Consider the following 14110-nt stretch of genomic DNA (forward strand, 5'->3'; position numbering starts at 1 on the left):
CTTCAAGATAACCATATTGTCACATAAAACAATGTGACTTTTATTGTAGATGTAAATTAGTATAGATTTTAATTATTAGCAAGTGTTTTTAATTTAATTTATATATTATTTTGTAAACGATGGTAGATCATCAAGGGTACACACCATATATTTCACACACATAAGGTGTATCTATTTGAACATGTAATAAGGCAATGCCATACATTTGAAAATGGCACATAAGTGCCGAAAACGTTAATGTTTAATTCAAATATAAACTGGATAAGTATAGACGGTTAACCCAATTCAATATTATTATATTACAACATGCTTATCGGAAAATCATACAAAATGAAAATACAATATATTATATTCGTAAAACATTATTCTTAAACACCTATATTTTCTAACTTGCAGTCCAACATCAACAAACAACTCTCCTTGACTTCATTGATGCAAAATCATCAATTATGTCATCAAAATTTAAAGACCTAGCAAGATCGCTCTCCAGACTAAGGAGCCAAGGTTACTCAGTCGTTACTGACACATTGTTTATCTGAATACATTTTTTTATTTCCTTGATTTTGCTGAAGGATCTTTCAGCATGTCCACACCTGTGGAGTAACGGCTAGCGCCTCTGGCTGCGAAACCAGGTGGCCCGGGTTCGATTCCCGGTTGGGGCAAGTTACCTGGTTGAGGTTTTTTCCAGGGTTTTCCCTTAACCCAACATGAGCAAATGCTGGGTAACTTTCGGTGTTGGACCCCGGACTCATTTCACCGGCATTATCACCTTCATCTCATTCAGACGCTAAATAACCTAGATGTTGATAAAGCGTCGTAAAAATAACCTACTTAAATACTCTTTCAGCATCAGCAACTGTCACAGGAATTGTATAGAATATTCTAATAGTTATAGAAATATTTGGAAATAAAGTATCCTGTTTTAATTCCCTCAGACTATTTAGGAGATTCATAGGTTTCAGTGGGGTTGACCCTAAATTAGAGGCATGAATTGATTTTAAATATTTCGGCTCATCACTGATCTCTTTGTTAATATCTTCATAATATTTTTCACGCAGTCTAGCACCCATATTAATATCTTCCAATTTTTTCTGTCTCTCCTTGTGCTTCTCAGCTCCCGACTTATGCCTGTACTTGTCCATTGTGCAGTTAAACAATAACCAGTAACACTAATGAACAGAATTTACTAGACAAACGACAACGAAAAGACGAAAGTTTCGACACGAAACATACAATGTACTGAAAAAGAAACGTATCCTGCGACTTCGGTTTGGGAGAGTCCACTAGCATATTGTGGTGGGCCAGCGGGGGTTTGGTAGTTAAAAAGGACAAGCCAATAATTAATTGAACGTGTTCAGTACAAGCGACGGGAACGTAGTTCAGGAAATTGCCGGGGCCCTCAACTGTCGTGTTGGTGAACGTTAATGCGAGAAACCGATATTCTATTATATAAAAGTCAAATATTTACATATGAAGTGGTAATTTGTATTAATTCTACTATTGTTGAGCTAATATGTCAAATTTATGTAACAAATATTCTTACAAAATTTTATAGTACCCGTAATAATTATTCATGATAATAAAAAGTAATCAGACTCACTTAATCTGACGGGCCCATATGCACTCGCCCCCTTTGCCCCCCCTTCTCGGCTGCCCTGGTTGCAGATGTTATTCAGTATCAAAATTCAACGTGGAACGACAAAAGGCCTACAGGTTTTGCCTCGAGCGCTCTATCAGGGACAGGGTTCTTTTCGATTCCCTAAATCTATGATATGGAACCACAAACTTCACTACCTTCTCGGAATTCACCCTCGGTCGGGTTTGAACTCACAAATCTCTGATCCAGAGTCCAATATTGTAACCTTACTTACTTACAAATGGCTTTTAAGGAACCCGGAGGTTCATTGCCGCCCTCACATAAGCCCGCCATCGGTCCCTATCCTGAGCAAGATTAATCCAGTCCCTACCATCATATCACACCTCCCTCAAATCCATTTTAATATTATCCTCCCATCTACGTCTCGGCCTCCCCAAAGGTCTTTTTCCCTCCGGTCTCCCAACTAACACTCTATATGCATTTCTGGATTCGCCCATACGTGCTACTTGCCCTGCCCATCTCAACGGTCTGGATTTAATGTTCCTAATTATGTCAGGTGAAGAATACAATGCGTGCAGTTCTGCGTTGTGGAACTTTCTCCATTCTCCTGTAACTTCATCCCTCTTAGGCCCAAATATTTTCCTAAGAACCTTATTCTCAAACACCCTTAATCTCTGTTCCTCTCTCAAAGCGAGAGTCCAAGTTTCACATCCATAAAGAACAACCGGTAATATAACTGTTTTATAAATTCTAACTTTCAGATTTTTTGACAGCAGACTAGATGACAAAGCTTCTCAACCGAGTAATAACACGCATTTCCCATATTTATTCTGCGTTTAATTTCCTCCCGAGTGTCATCTGTTGCTCCAAGATATTTGAATTTTTCCACCTCTTCGAAGGATAAATCTCCAATTTTTATATTTCCATTTCGTACAATATTTTGGTCACGAGACATAATCATATACTTAGTCTTTTCGGGATTTACTTCCAAACCGATCGCTTTACTTGCTTCAAGTAAAATTTCCGTGTTTTTCCCACTCGTTTGTGGATTTTCTCCTAACATATTCACGTCATCTGCATAGACAAGAAGCTGATGTAACCCGTTCAATTCCAAACCCTGTCTGTTATCCTGAACTTTCCTAATGGCATATTCTAAAGCGAAGTTAAAAAGTTAAGGTGATAGTGCATCTCCTTGCTTTAGCCCGCAGTGAATTGCCAATATTGTAACCACAGCAGTAAAATTGTCTAGTTCCTTGATGGAAGTTGAACTCATGTTCCCTGTATTTGTAGCTGAACACGGTAACATTTAAATCACAGATAGTGAAGTTGGTTGTCTTGCAATAAAATGTCTATTGCAGCATTTTACTGACATTTAAGCACGCAGCAGAGAAAGTTACGACTGTTTGTTCGAAGCAGTTACGAACGTTTGATACCGCAGCCAGAAGAGGGCAGTGCTCGTACTGATATAGACCCATTACTACTGTTATGGTATTTACTGAACGCATCTGTCTACCCCCTTCCCTTCTTTCCCGCATCGGGCTCATAAAAGTCTATTAAGACTCCAGCTCTCTCCACTAAGCAATGTGCATGACCAACCAATTGCACAGCCTTCTGAGTAACAGTAAAATCAATTATGCGTGTTCGGCCGTGATCATCATGTTTTGTCTTAAGTGGTAACAACAGTTGACGAGCGATAATGAGACGATTACACTCGGGAAGTTGACTACGTCACGTCGTTATGGAAGACAGTTGCGAATCTGCTTCGATACGGCTGCTGATTCTGTTCCTGTGTTTTGCTTTTCGGTTTGTCAATATCGTCGTTATTCGAAGATGATGGGGAAGAAACAAAGGAGGGTGAAATTCAGAGAAGATGAAGAGGAGAAGGATTTCGATAGATGGATTAAGGACCGGAACGGTAAGTACAACATTTTAATTATAGTAATAAATTTAGTAATATCAGTTTTATGGAATATGTGCCTATACAATGAGAGGATTTATATTGTTTTTCGAGAATTCTAGGAAACATGGTGGGGTAGAAAGGATTTCTCGTAAGATTAATTATGAAATATTAGTCTAATTAAATGAAACTGGCATGTTATGGCATTTTAATTTAAATTTAATTATTTTTCTTTGTTTCTCTACTCTTTATTTTAAGTTATATTTGCCGTATATATTTGTAATAATAAACCAAGATCGGTTTCGATCAATTAAATGATCGATATATTTTGTTTTCATTATGTTGTCAACCAATCAATATTGTTGTAAATTAGTTTGATCATAATCATGGCGGCAATTTCGAATGCTATAGTAAAAAAAAAAAAAGAAGTGGATCAAATTCTCCCTCTTGATTTAAAATGTAGGCCTCGAAATGGAAATTATGGAATTATAAATAAGTTGTAAACTTTTTAGTAGCTTTAACCATGAGTAAAGACATGTAGGCTATGTTTATGGTTTTTTTATACGAATGTGGCTTACTTAGCAGTGAAATGTTTTGCGAAACATGCAAACCTGGGATGAGACTGAAGAAATTTAAAAGTAAACGAGATGAACTCCTGTGGAGATGAATATGTATAAAATAGAAATTACATACAGGTGAGCATATAAAAAACAGTAAGTAGAATCATTTATTTGATTAATAAGCTTAAATTACTCCAGGTATAGTGTAAGAGTGGTCTATGTAACGAGTACCGGGTACTAGGAAAATACCTGGAAATTACAAGGTATAAATGATAGACACAGGAACGCTGTATCGTAGCACTTTGTGGAATCACTCGGATAACGGAGAAGATGAAACGGAACATCCCCAGTGAGGTCCATGGTAAAATGCTAATTTTACACCAGTTTTGTTTTTAATTCTTTGGTCCAGGAAAAATACTAGTAAAAATGTGTTTTTGTGAAAGACTAGTATTTTCCCTGGGCCAAAAATGCAATATAAATTGAGTAGAATTAGTATTTTATAATATATTATAAAGATGACTAATATGAACTTAATTTTATTGTTGTATTAATACCAATGTTGTATTGTTTGAAAGTTTAATGTTACTGTGTTTAAAGTTTATCTTTGTTATGTTTCTTTAACTTATTTTGAATAAAATTTAATATATTGTATAACAAAGGTGACTAATATGAGCTTAATATCATTATTGTTGGCTTTATTAAATTATACATGTTTATAGTACTATGTATTTAGTATTGTTAAGATGGCATACTTGATATAATAATCGAAAATATACAATATATAATCGATACTATGGAATACTCGGGGTGGGTCCTATAATGCATCTGTTCCATATATTATATAAACCGAGATGTTAACTAAAAGTAACACAACAGTAACAAATGAAACGATCCTGAAAAAGCTTCTTCCAGTAGGTTGCAATACCCATATTTCCAACGACAGCATTTACTGTTGCATTCAATGGAAGATCTGTTCTCCAAATTTCTACCGGGACGGGATGTTGGCCTACACTACATGATATTTCGTAAAATGTGCTTTAAATATTACGACCACAAAGTCTAGACCTCTAAATATTTATGCTGAATGTTATGTTCACAGATCAATAATTGAATCACAATATTGAGAAATCCCACGTCATTTTTTTTTTTTACGTAATTGAGTTACCGTATATATAATTTCGTATTCTAAACCTGTAGAGAAACGCCACATAGTCCCATCAACATTCATTTTTAGCTGAAGTATTAAGAAAAAAATAATTTGAGCACAAATCTAGGACCTGAGATGTTTCTTGCATCTCCTGAAAAGTTTAGTTTCCTAGACATGTGGGATTTCTCAATATTCCGGTCTAATTATAGGTTTTACAGCTCGTTCTGATTTATTTGCTTACTAGCATAAAACTAAAATTTTGATAAAACTTTAAATTCACATAAAACGATAATAATTATTATTATTCTGCAATGCTCGGAAAAAGTGGCATAAGTCAGTTTTCACAAACTTTTTTATTAATTTATTGACAACTTACGGAACATCTGCTCGCTTGGAAAAAGAGACATAAGTATTTATCCCATTACAATATTTCATACAGAAGAAAATCAAATCGACATAAACCAGTGTGAAGACAGTTTTTTTCCTTCTCATGTAAAATTAATATTTTTTACTTGTGCCACTTTTCCCGAGCACTACAGAATTAAACATGTATTTCACCTTTCACCCGGATTTTTAATAAACGCTATTACAGACGTGTAAATAGATCGATATTAACGCCAAAAGGAAATATTAGCTTATAAATTCACAATTCTGCGTATTATTTTTTGTGTGTTATATGTCATTTTTAAAGTCTCGGCTAACTAAACGTGAATCTGCGTGCTTGCGTGCGTGTGTGAGAGAGTGCGGTATTAAAGACAGTCATTGTCATTATTGTGCGATGCTGTTTTCGATAAGGCAAATCTGACAGAACAGTTTTCTAAATAACATTTGTGCGAGATCGTGCGTATTTGCTTGTTTTCCGCACAGAACCAATACGCGGTAAGTGTGAAATACCACATTCAGTATTCCCAACCTAACACACATAACAATTTCCCTCTTCTTACCGCTTAAGCGCGACATTCATTTTACTGCTTTAGGCTTTTAACGTATTATTTTTAGAGACGTTTAATTGGAAACTTACCACTGCAATTTCACCTAAATTGCAATGTTAATAATTGTTTTTAAATATTTGCAAAAATTAAGTAAATTCTACTACTCCACGAAACTTATTGCATTCCTGATACAAGTAACATTAAGGAAGCCGTGAAAAAATCAACAAGATTCCAGATACCGATGTTATTACTGCAATATGTTATATAAATAATATTGTTAAAATATTAAAATGAAAAATAAATCATTACATAACCTTACCGTTTGTTTTAAGTTCGCATTTATAGACTGGGGGAAAAAAAGACAGACGTATATCACGGCCTGCTGGAGTATAGTAAACACAGAAAACATTTTATAGCAACAATGTTGAAGAAAGATATTTTGGTTTTCCGAAGTTGCCGTCATTAAACAGAAACCAAGATGGAGATTTCATTGCAACTAATTAGAAATTCGTCTTTCAGGTATGTAATAAACGATCTTCGCACAAAATAATGTACGATACGCGAGCGGTATGTTTGTTTTCATGTTCTCGGAAATTAAAAAAGCTCAACAACGTTTCGCTTTTTCGATCTTTTCCTCGAACATGAAAACTTCAGTCAACATACCGCTCTTGTAACGTATATTACTATTGTTGGTTCTTTCTTGTTGTTAAGGTAGAACTGTAGCCCGTCATGACGAGCTTTTTCTTTTATTTTACTTCCAAAAATAGCTATATTTAATGGTTATTCGAGAACGAAAATTACTTGAAAATGGCGAAAAACACAAAATTTAAATTTCTAAATTAAATGTTACAAATTTCAAATTTCAAAAATCGATAAAAATGCATAATTTCTACGAAAAAATATGCGTACAAAATACCTTAATTTTCACACATATAGCACAAACATACAGTACCTGTTTTGTACAGTATACCGTAAATATTACTTCGATATTTTCAACTGAACACTAGAGATGTTTAAACTGGTTGATTTGAATTGAAACATCGCTAAGTTTTCATGAGGTACAACAGAGAAAATTACGTTGACAAAGGCAAACTTGTATGGACGGACTACCACCCTGCCTTCACTCGGATTCAAGACTGTTTCCTTAATCGTAACATACACAAAAGCCGGCTGAGAGCAGTATAAAGTGATTTATATCTGGTTTGCTTGTTCTGGGAACAATTTCGTCTTCCCTAAACCAGTTTTATAACATCTGGGCTGGTTCTTCGGATGTATATATACAGTATCTCCTTTGTTTGAATGAAAGTTGATAGTCGCAGGTCCTCACTTTTATTTATTTTCCTGTAGCTTCTTTTATACACAAAAGTTTTCAAAGATGGCTCAAACGATTCTTTTTATTCGTTCCGCAATGAAATAAAAAGTTACTGGCGCACGGTGTCGGCTACTTGTACAAACATAAAACACACCTTCCGACATTACTACGAAACCTAATAACCCAGACAGAATCAAGATTGCAGTAATGTGAAGGAAGTGATTGTTATGGTTTACAACTTCATCTTTGTAATATTTTTTCTCCTTACTCTATTTCTTTCCATTATCGTCGTCCATAATAGCCCTATCTTCTTCCTCACCACCACCATCACCACAACAAACACTACAACTGTCGTCATCAGTGATAATTTATAGCGTCAATGAAATGTGTTCTATAGTGTCAGTGAAATGTGTTACAGAATGTCAGTGAAATGTGTGCTAAAGTGTCAGTGAAATGCGTCATAGTGCCACTACAGGGAATGAGATGAGAGTAAAGTGAAAGACTATTGAAAATTATGTAGGACCTATACATAATTATGTAGGTTGTGTTGTAAAATTAGGTGTTTTATTTTATGTTTTATTATTATTGTTTTAAATTGTATTGTGTATTCTTATTGTATTGTGTATAAAATTGTATATGTGTTGTAAATTTTATTATGTATTGTAAATTTTATTGTGTATTGCTTATCATTTTAACTGTGTATTGTTAATATTGTATATACCACTGCCACCGGGTGCTTGCCCACTTGCAGTGTAAATAAATACATACAAATAATCAATATCATAGACATACGATTCTACTTCTGTTCAGTCTTCTATTGTATTATATTATATTGTATTGTATTGTATTTATTAACATTCCATGGTATTCATACATGCTTGCAGCTAGAATATGGAACAAGTCAAAAAACTTAATACTATTATGAAGTCTTAATTTATAGTCACAGTCTAGATGAAATATATACAGAAGAGATTTAAAATATAGTCTACTAGTACAACACAAAGTTTTATTATCAATTTCATGAAGTGTTATTGAATGTCATGAATTCACCTACAGAATAGAAGGCGTGAGAAATTAGGTACTTCTTTAATTTGGCCCTAAATAATCTTATGTTTTGAGTTTCATTTTTTTATATCGATAGGGAAGCTATTAAAAATTTTTACTGCCATATAACGCACTCCTTTTTGATAGCACGATAGACTTGATGAAAGTCATTTTTGGCGTGTATTTATGTCATGAACTGTTGAATTAGTTACAAAGTTTTCACGATTACATACCAGGAAGATTATTGATGAAAAAATATACTAACAAGCCAAGGGCATTATTTGTAGTTTTTTTAAAATAGTCCTACACTATTCCCTAGATTTGGCACCTACTATTATTCTAATTACTCTTTTTTGTAATATAAATATATTGTTACTATCTGTGGAATTTCCCCAGAATATTATTCCAAAACTCATTACCGAGTGGAAGTATGGAAAGTATATTGTTTTTAAGGTATTGATATTTACTATCTTTTGCATAGATCTAATAGCAAAACAAGCTGAATTTAGGTTGGGGGTAATTTCTTTAATATGATTTTTCCAATTTAACACATTATCGATTTTTAAGGCAAGAAATTTGGTTGTTGTTGTTTCTAATAGGGATCTATTATTAATTATTGCGCTAGAAATTTGCAACGTTGAATTTGGACAGGATTTAAATTGAATTATGTTAGTTTTGTTACAATTTAATACCAATTTATTGACTGAGAACCAGTCTCATTCATGTCTACTCATTCTGTTTCACTGTAATCTTACTGTTATTGTTTTATACAGGGACATCATTTTATTTTTACTTCAATTTTTCTTGTACCTGAGTTTTTTTAATGTACTTCATTCCCATCCCTTCTACTAATGAAGTTCCAACTGCCCTCCATTCAGAACCAAGACCGCATATAATAAACAGTACTGAGTTAATGAAATATGTTCGCGTTTTCCAGTGACGAAAGAGCTTTCAATATTGAATCATATTTTCGCACAGGTACTGTCGTCCGTTTCCCTATGTCGCATCCCGATTTCCCCCACCTGCTTCTGCTCGCCCCTCTGTAAAGGCTAGTGACTGGGCTATCTTAGCTCTTTTCTGAAAACATTAATTTCTGTTAGGAATTGGACGTCTACGTAATATCATACAACTGTTTAAAATAACTTAAATAAAAGGGTCTCGTTAAGTAATTAACTGTCACGTGATTTCCCCCCTTTCAACGACCCTATGACATAACCACTTGGACGGACAGTAGATAGCATGTCTGAGTAATTTTATCTGTGCGGGTCGGGCAGAAGTGAAGATTGAATTTACAGTATGTAAGGTACTCTTTTATAGAGTAGGTACAGAATTATTTCAACATGAGTTACTAGTAAGATGGACGAAACTGGTAATTGGAATTAAATGCAATAGTATATAGTGCGATAATATACACAAAAGAACTGAAGCCTGTATCGAAATGAACGCCACCATTTTCAAAAATGTGTTTAAATATCCATTTTATGATTATTTTTCAATTTAACTTAATTCTCTATATCAACCGTGGAGAAAATGTGACTCACAAGCACATTGCGGCTCGCAATGATAGCTGTGCATTTCTCTTACTTCCTGCTTTCCCCCAACCCCCACCCTCTCACTCACTGGAGTCAAACCCTGTTCTATTTGTATTTGCCTCTGACCTGCGAGTGGCGTATCGTCCAATGTCTCTCTCGAAACCATGTACCTCTACAAAAACGAAAGTTTCAAGTAGGATGCGAGGACGTATTTTTTTGCTGCCAATATGATGAGAATATTAAATGTATGATTTGTTCACAAGTATTACGAGGAAACGGTTGTATAACATAAAACGGCATTATACTACATATCACTCATGAAACATTAAAAGATGAAGTATTATTATTATTATTACTATTATTATTATTATTATTATTATTATTATTATTATTATTATTATTATTATTATCTCTGTACGTCGATCCTTTTTCAGCAGATGTACGAATAATGCGGTTAGATCTTCAATTTGAACTCACAGATTTACTTACAATGTGATGTTAGAAGAAAGCTAGGTGATTATAAGGACTTGGCAAATGTTGAACTTTTCAAATCTTTGTCAAAAAATAAATATCCGAAACTTCGTTCTTTCGCTTGCTCCGTTGAAGCCATGTTCGCTGGAACTTACGTTTGTGAAAAATTATTTTCAACAATGAAAACAGTAAAAACCAAATTTAGATCACGACTGACAGACAAATACATTCGTGATCAACTACGACTAGCAGTAAGTGACATAATTCCTGATTTGGAAACTCTGTCGCAGAGAAATTCTGAATACAGTTAATTTTAGGTTGTGATAATGTGTCCTATGTTTTCTTATTCATGTCTTTCTTCGTTACACGTACTAAATATTAGTTTGTAACCTTACAGTGTATAAATTATGTTTAAGTCCTAGACGTAAGGAAAATGAAAATCCGTTAATAAGTCAGACAGTTGCTTCACTTCCCCTTCGGGTGTCCGCCTCCCTCCTTAGATGCTATGCACGTTGCAGGTTACACAGTGGCTCGGCGCACGATTATATTTTTGCCACGGCTGATGTAGACTATCGTTTCTAAATCCATCCTCTGTAAACATCTGGTAAAAAATGCTTAATTGTGTAGCTAAAAGTGTCATCTGCGTACAAATTTTATTCTGGGTCGCAAAACGCTTGAAAGCCTGGATGCATTCAGTCAGTTGCCATGTTGTATGGCTAGCGATGTGGCGTGTTATAGCGATGTGCTTACGTTTCGTGAGGGAACAATGGCGCTTGTAGCGATAATCACCGAGTGTGATGTCCTATATTGTCACAGATAGAGGTCAAGCATTGTGATGATACCATGTCACCAGTAATCAACCCTCTGTAAATGTATAAAACTAAAATTGTTTGAAAAAGCTTACAAGGCGAAATACATAACGAGATTTAGGCCTATATGAGGAATTCTTAATATTTTATATTATAAAAAAATGAATATCCATAAAGGAAATGGATGAAAAAGATTAATAGGAATGCGTGTACAATCCAGAGCCCCAATTATAACAAGGAAGTATGCGATATCCTAAGATCCGTCCATAACTTATCTTCGTTCAGCCTGTAGCAGAATATAATAAGATTGTTTGTGGGTTAATCCAAGTGATCCATTTGTTGTAGTAGCAATGACACGATAGATTTTGATAAACGAAATGCCTTCTGAAATTTTCTGTCAGCTAATTCCTCGTAACAATTCTCTTTCCACTAATAAAACTTCACTCACACCATCATCTCTATCCAAGTACAATATTAATCGCCTTCGAAATAATCAGCTATGGGTTTGATCGCCATTTTGTTTTACTGGGCCTACTAATCAGCTGGCTACAGACTAGAAGGTCCGGGGTTCGATCCCAGGTGGTGACAGGATTTTTTCTCGTTGCCAAACTTTCAGAATGGCCCCGAGGTTCACTCAGCCTCCTATAAAATTGAGTACCGGGTCTTTCCCGGGGGTAAAAGGCGGTCAGAGCGTGGTGCCGACCACACCACCTCATTCTAGTGCCGGGGTCATGGAAAGCATGGAGCTCTACCTCCATGCCCCCTAAGTGCCTTCATGGCATGTTACGGGGATACCTTTACCTTTTTTACCTTTTTTACTAATCACTTGTTATCTAATCGAATATGGCCGGTTAGAGATTACTGTGGATAACCTCCTGTTTAGGTCCTAACCGAGGTCGATGCACCGTAAAAATGCTTATCTAGTTTTTTTTTTATTTTATTTTGCTAATATTTTTAACATAAAATAAACAGATACAATTTTAGCTCATTCCTGAAAGAGCAAAACTCGTGCTCAGAGGCGGATTTCTGATTTTAAATTAAGAAATATATAATACAATTTGTTTCATGTCTACTACACAATTAAAATATATGGGCCATATCCATAGACATTCTTAGCGCGGGCTTCCGGTGGATGATCAGCGAACTAACGTTTTTCATATTCATAAACCAGTGTTGTGATATGATATGATATGGTATGATATGATATGATATGATATGATATGATATGATATGATATGATATGATATGACATGATATATGATATGATATATGATATATGATATGAGATATGATACATGATATGAGATATGATACATGATATGAGATATGATACATGATATATGATATGATACATGATATATGATATGATATGATATATGATATGATATATGATATGATATATGATATGATATGATATGATATGATATGATATGATATGATATGATATGATATGATATGATATGATATGATATGATATGATATGTGATGTGATATGAATCCTGTACAAGTAATCAGTCGATAGCCGGGGCTAGTTTAGCACGCTTGTAGAGCGGGCTAGCGAAATGTCTATGCATAGCATCCTATAAGTTTAAATTTACCATTTTTCATTATTTATAAAATCCATACCTAACTTTTTTAAATTTAATACTAGAACTATTAGAATTAACAAGATTAGGTTATTTAAATATAAATTTGTAGCAGTGTTGCATTTTGGTTCAAACAATCTTAAATAATTCATACTTTTTGTTTCATAATTAGGCCTATGAGATTACAATTCAAAGTTATTTCGATTTTTATGTATACATTTTATTAATACAATATAATAAATTTGTCTAGTTTTAAGAACTTTCAAATCTAAAAACAATTTCTGAGATATAGGTGACAATTTTAACCGGTAGTTACACTAACCGACGTTGATGCACGTGATCATAGGAGGAAGATGACTAATAAGTAAAGGGACATCATTTTATTTTTAATAACATTTCTAATATTAACTTGGCTGTACCTTTGGATTAACGGTTGAGAACCGGAAACACAGTTTTCTATCCCCTGCCACGACTAGAGTTCGATGATACTGGCGTAAAATACAAATACATCACTTTACTAGGTATACAGGAGGGAAGAAAAGTAGTTCATCCATTTACGTAAACTAGGAAATATCGCGATTTTGAGTTTGATAATTTTCATTAGGTTTTTGTTTAATAAAGATACAGTACAGTATTAACAACAAGTGTTTTTACTTACGAACTGAGTTATCCATGCGAACATATTCATTATGCAGTGTATATTATACTGTCTACAGCACATTAGTGTACAATATAGAGCAGCCATGGCGAAAATATCATCGTGCGCCGAGCCACTGTGTAACCTGCAACGTGCATAGCATCTATGGAGGGAGGCGGACACCAGAAGGGGAAGTGAAGCAACTGTCTGACTTATTAACGAATTTCATATTCCTTATGTCAAGCACTTAAATATAATTCTATACAGTGTAAGGTTACAAACTAATGTTTAATACGTGTAACGAAAAAAGAAACAAACAAAAAAAAACATAGGACATATTATCACAACCTAAAACTGTCTTCAGAATGTCTCTGCGACAGAGTTTCAAAATCAGGAATTTTGTCACTTACTGCCAGTCGTAGTTGATCACGAAGGCATTTGTCTGTCAGTCGTGATCTAAATTTGGTTTTTACTATTTTCATTGTTGAAAATAATTTTTCACAAACGTAAGTTGTAGCGAACATGGCTGCAACAGAGCAAGCGAAAGAACGAAGCTTCGGATATTTATTTTTTGGCAAAAATTTGA

General features: G+C 34.4%; 1 protein-coding gene across 8 annotated transcripts in view; it reads left to right on the forward strand.

Annotated features, from left to right (window-relative positions):
• Nucleotides 1-3204: 3204 nt before the first annotated feature.
• Dys (Dystrophin) overlaps nucleotides 3205-14110 on the forward strand; it is a 2834509-nt gene continuing 2823603 nt past the window's right edge. For 3 of the 8 annotated variants that reach the window (XM_069839232.1, XM_069839233.1, XM_069839235.1), the window contains exon 1: nucleotides 3205-3512. In XM_069839232.1, coding sequence (XP_069695333.1) covers nucleotides 3428-3512 — 85 coding nt within the window. In that variant the 5' untranslated portion in view covers nucleotides 3205-3427. The remainder of the gene's footprint in view (nucleotides 3513-14110) is intronic. The other 5 variants (XM_069839224.1, XM_069839228.1, XM_069839227.1 and 2 more) reach the window with 3 other exon arrangements.

This window comes from Periplaneta americana, chromosome 11, assembly GCF_040183065.1.
Source record: "Periplaneta americana isolate PAMFEO1 chromosome 11, P.americana_PAMFEO1_priV1, whole genome shotgun sequence".
Taxonomy (NCBI): domain Eukaryota; kingdom Metazoa; phylum Arthropoda; class Insecta; order Blattodea; family Blattidae; genus Periplaneta; species Periplaneta americana.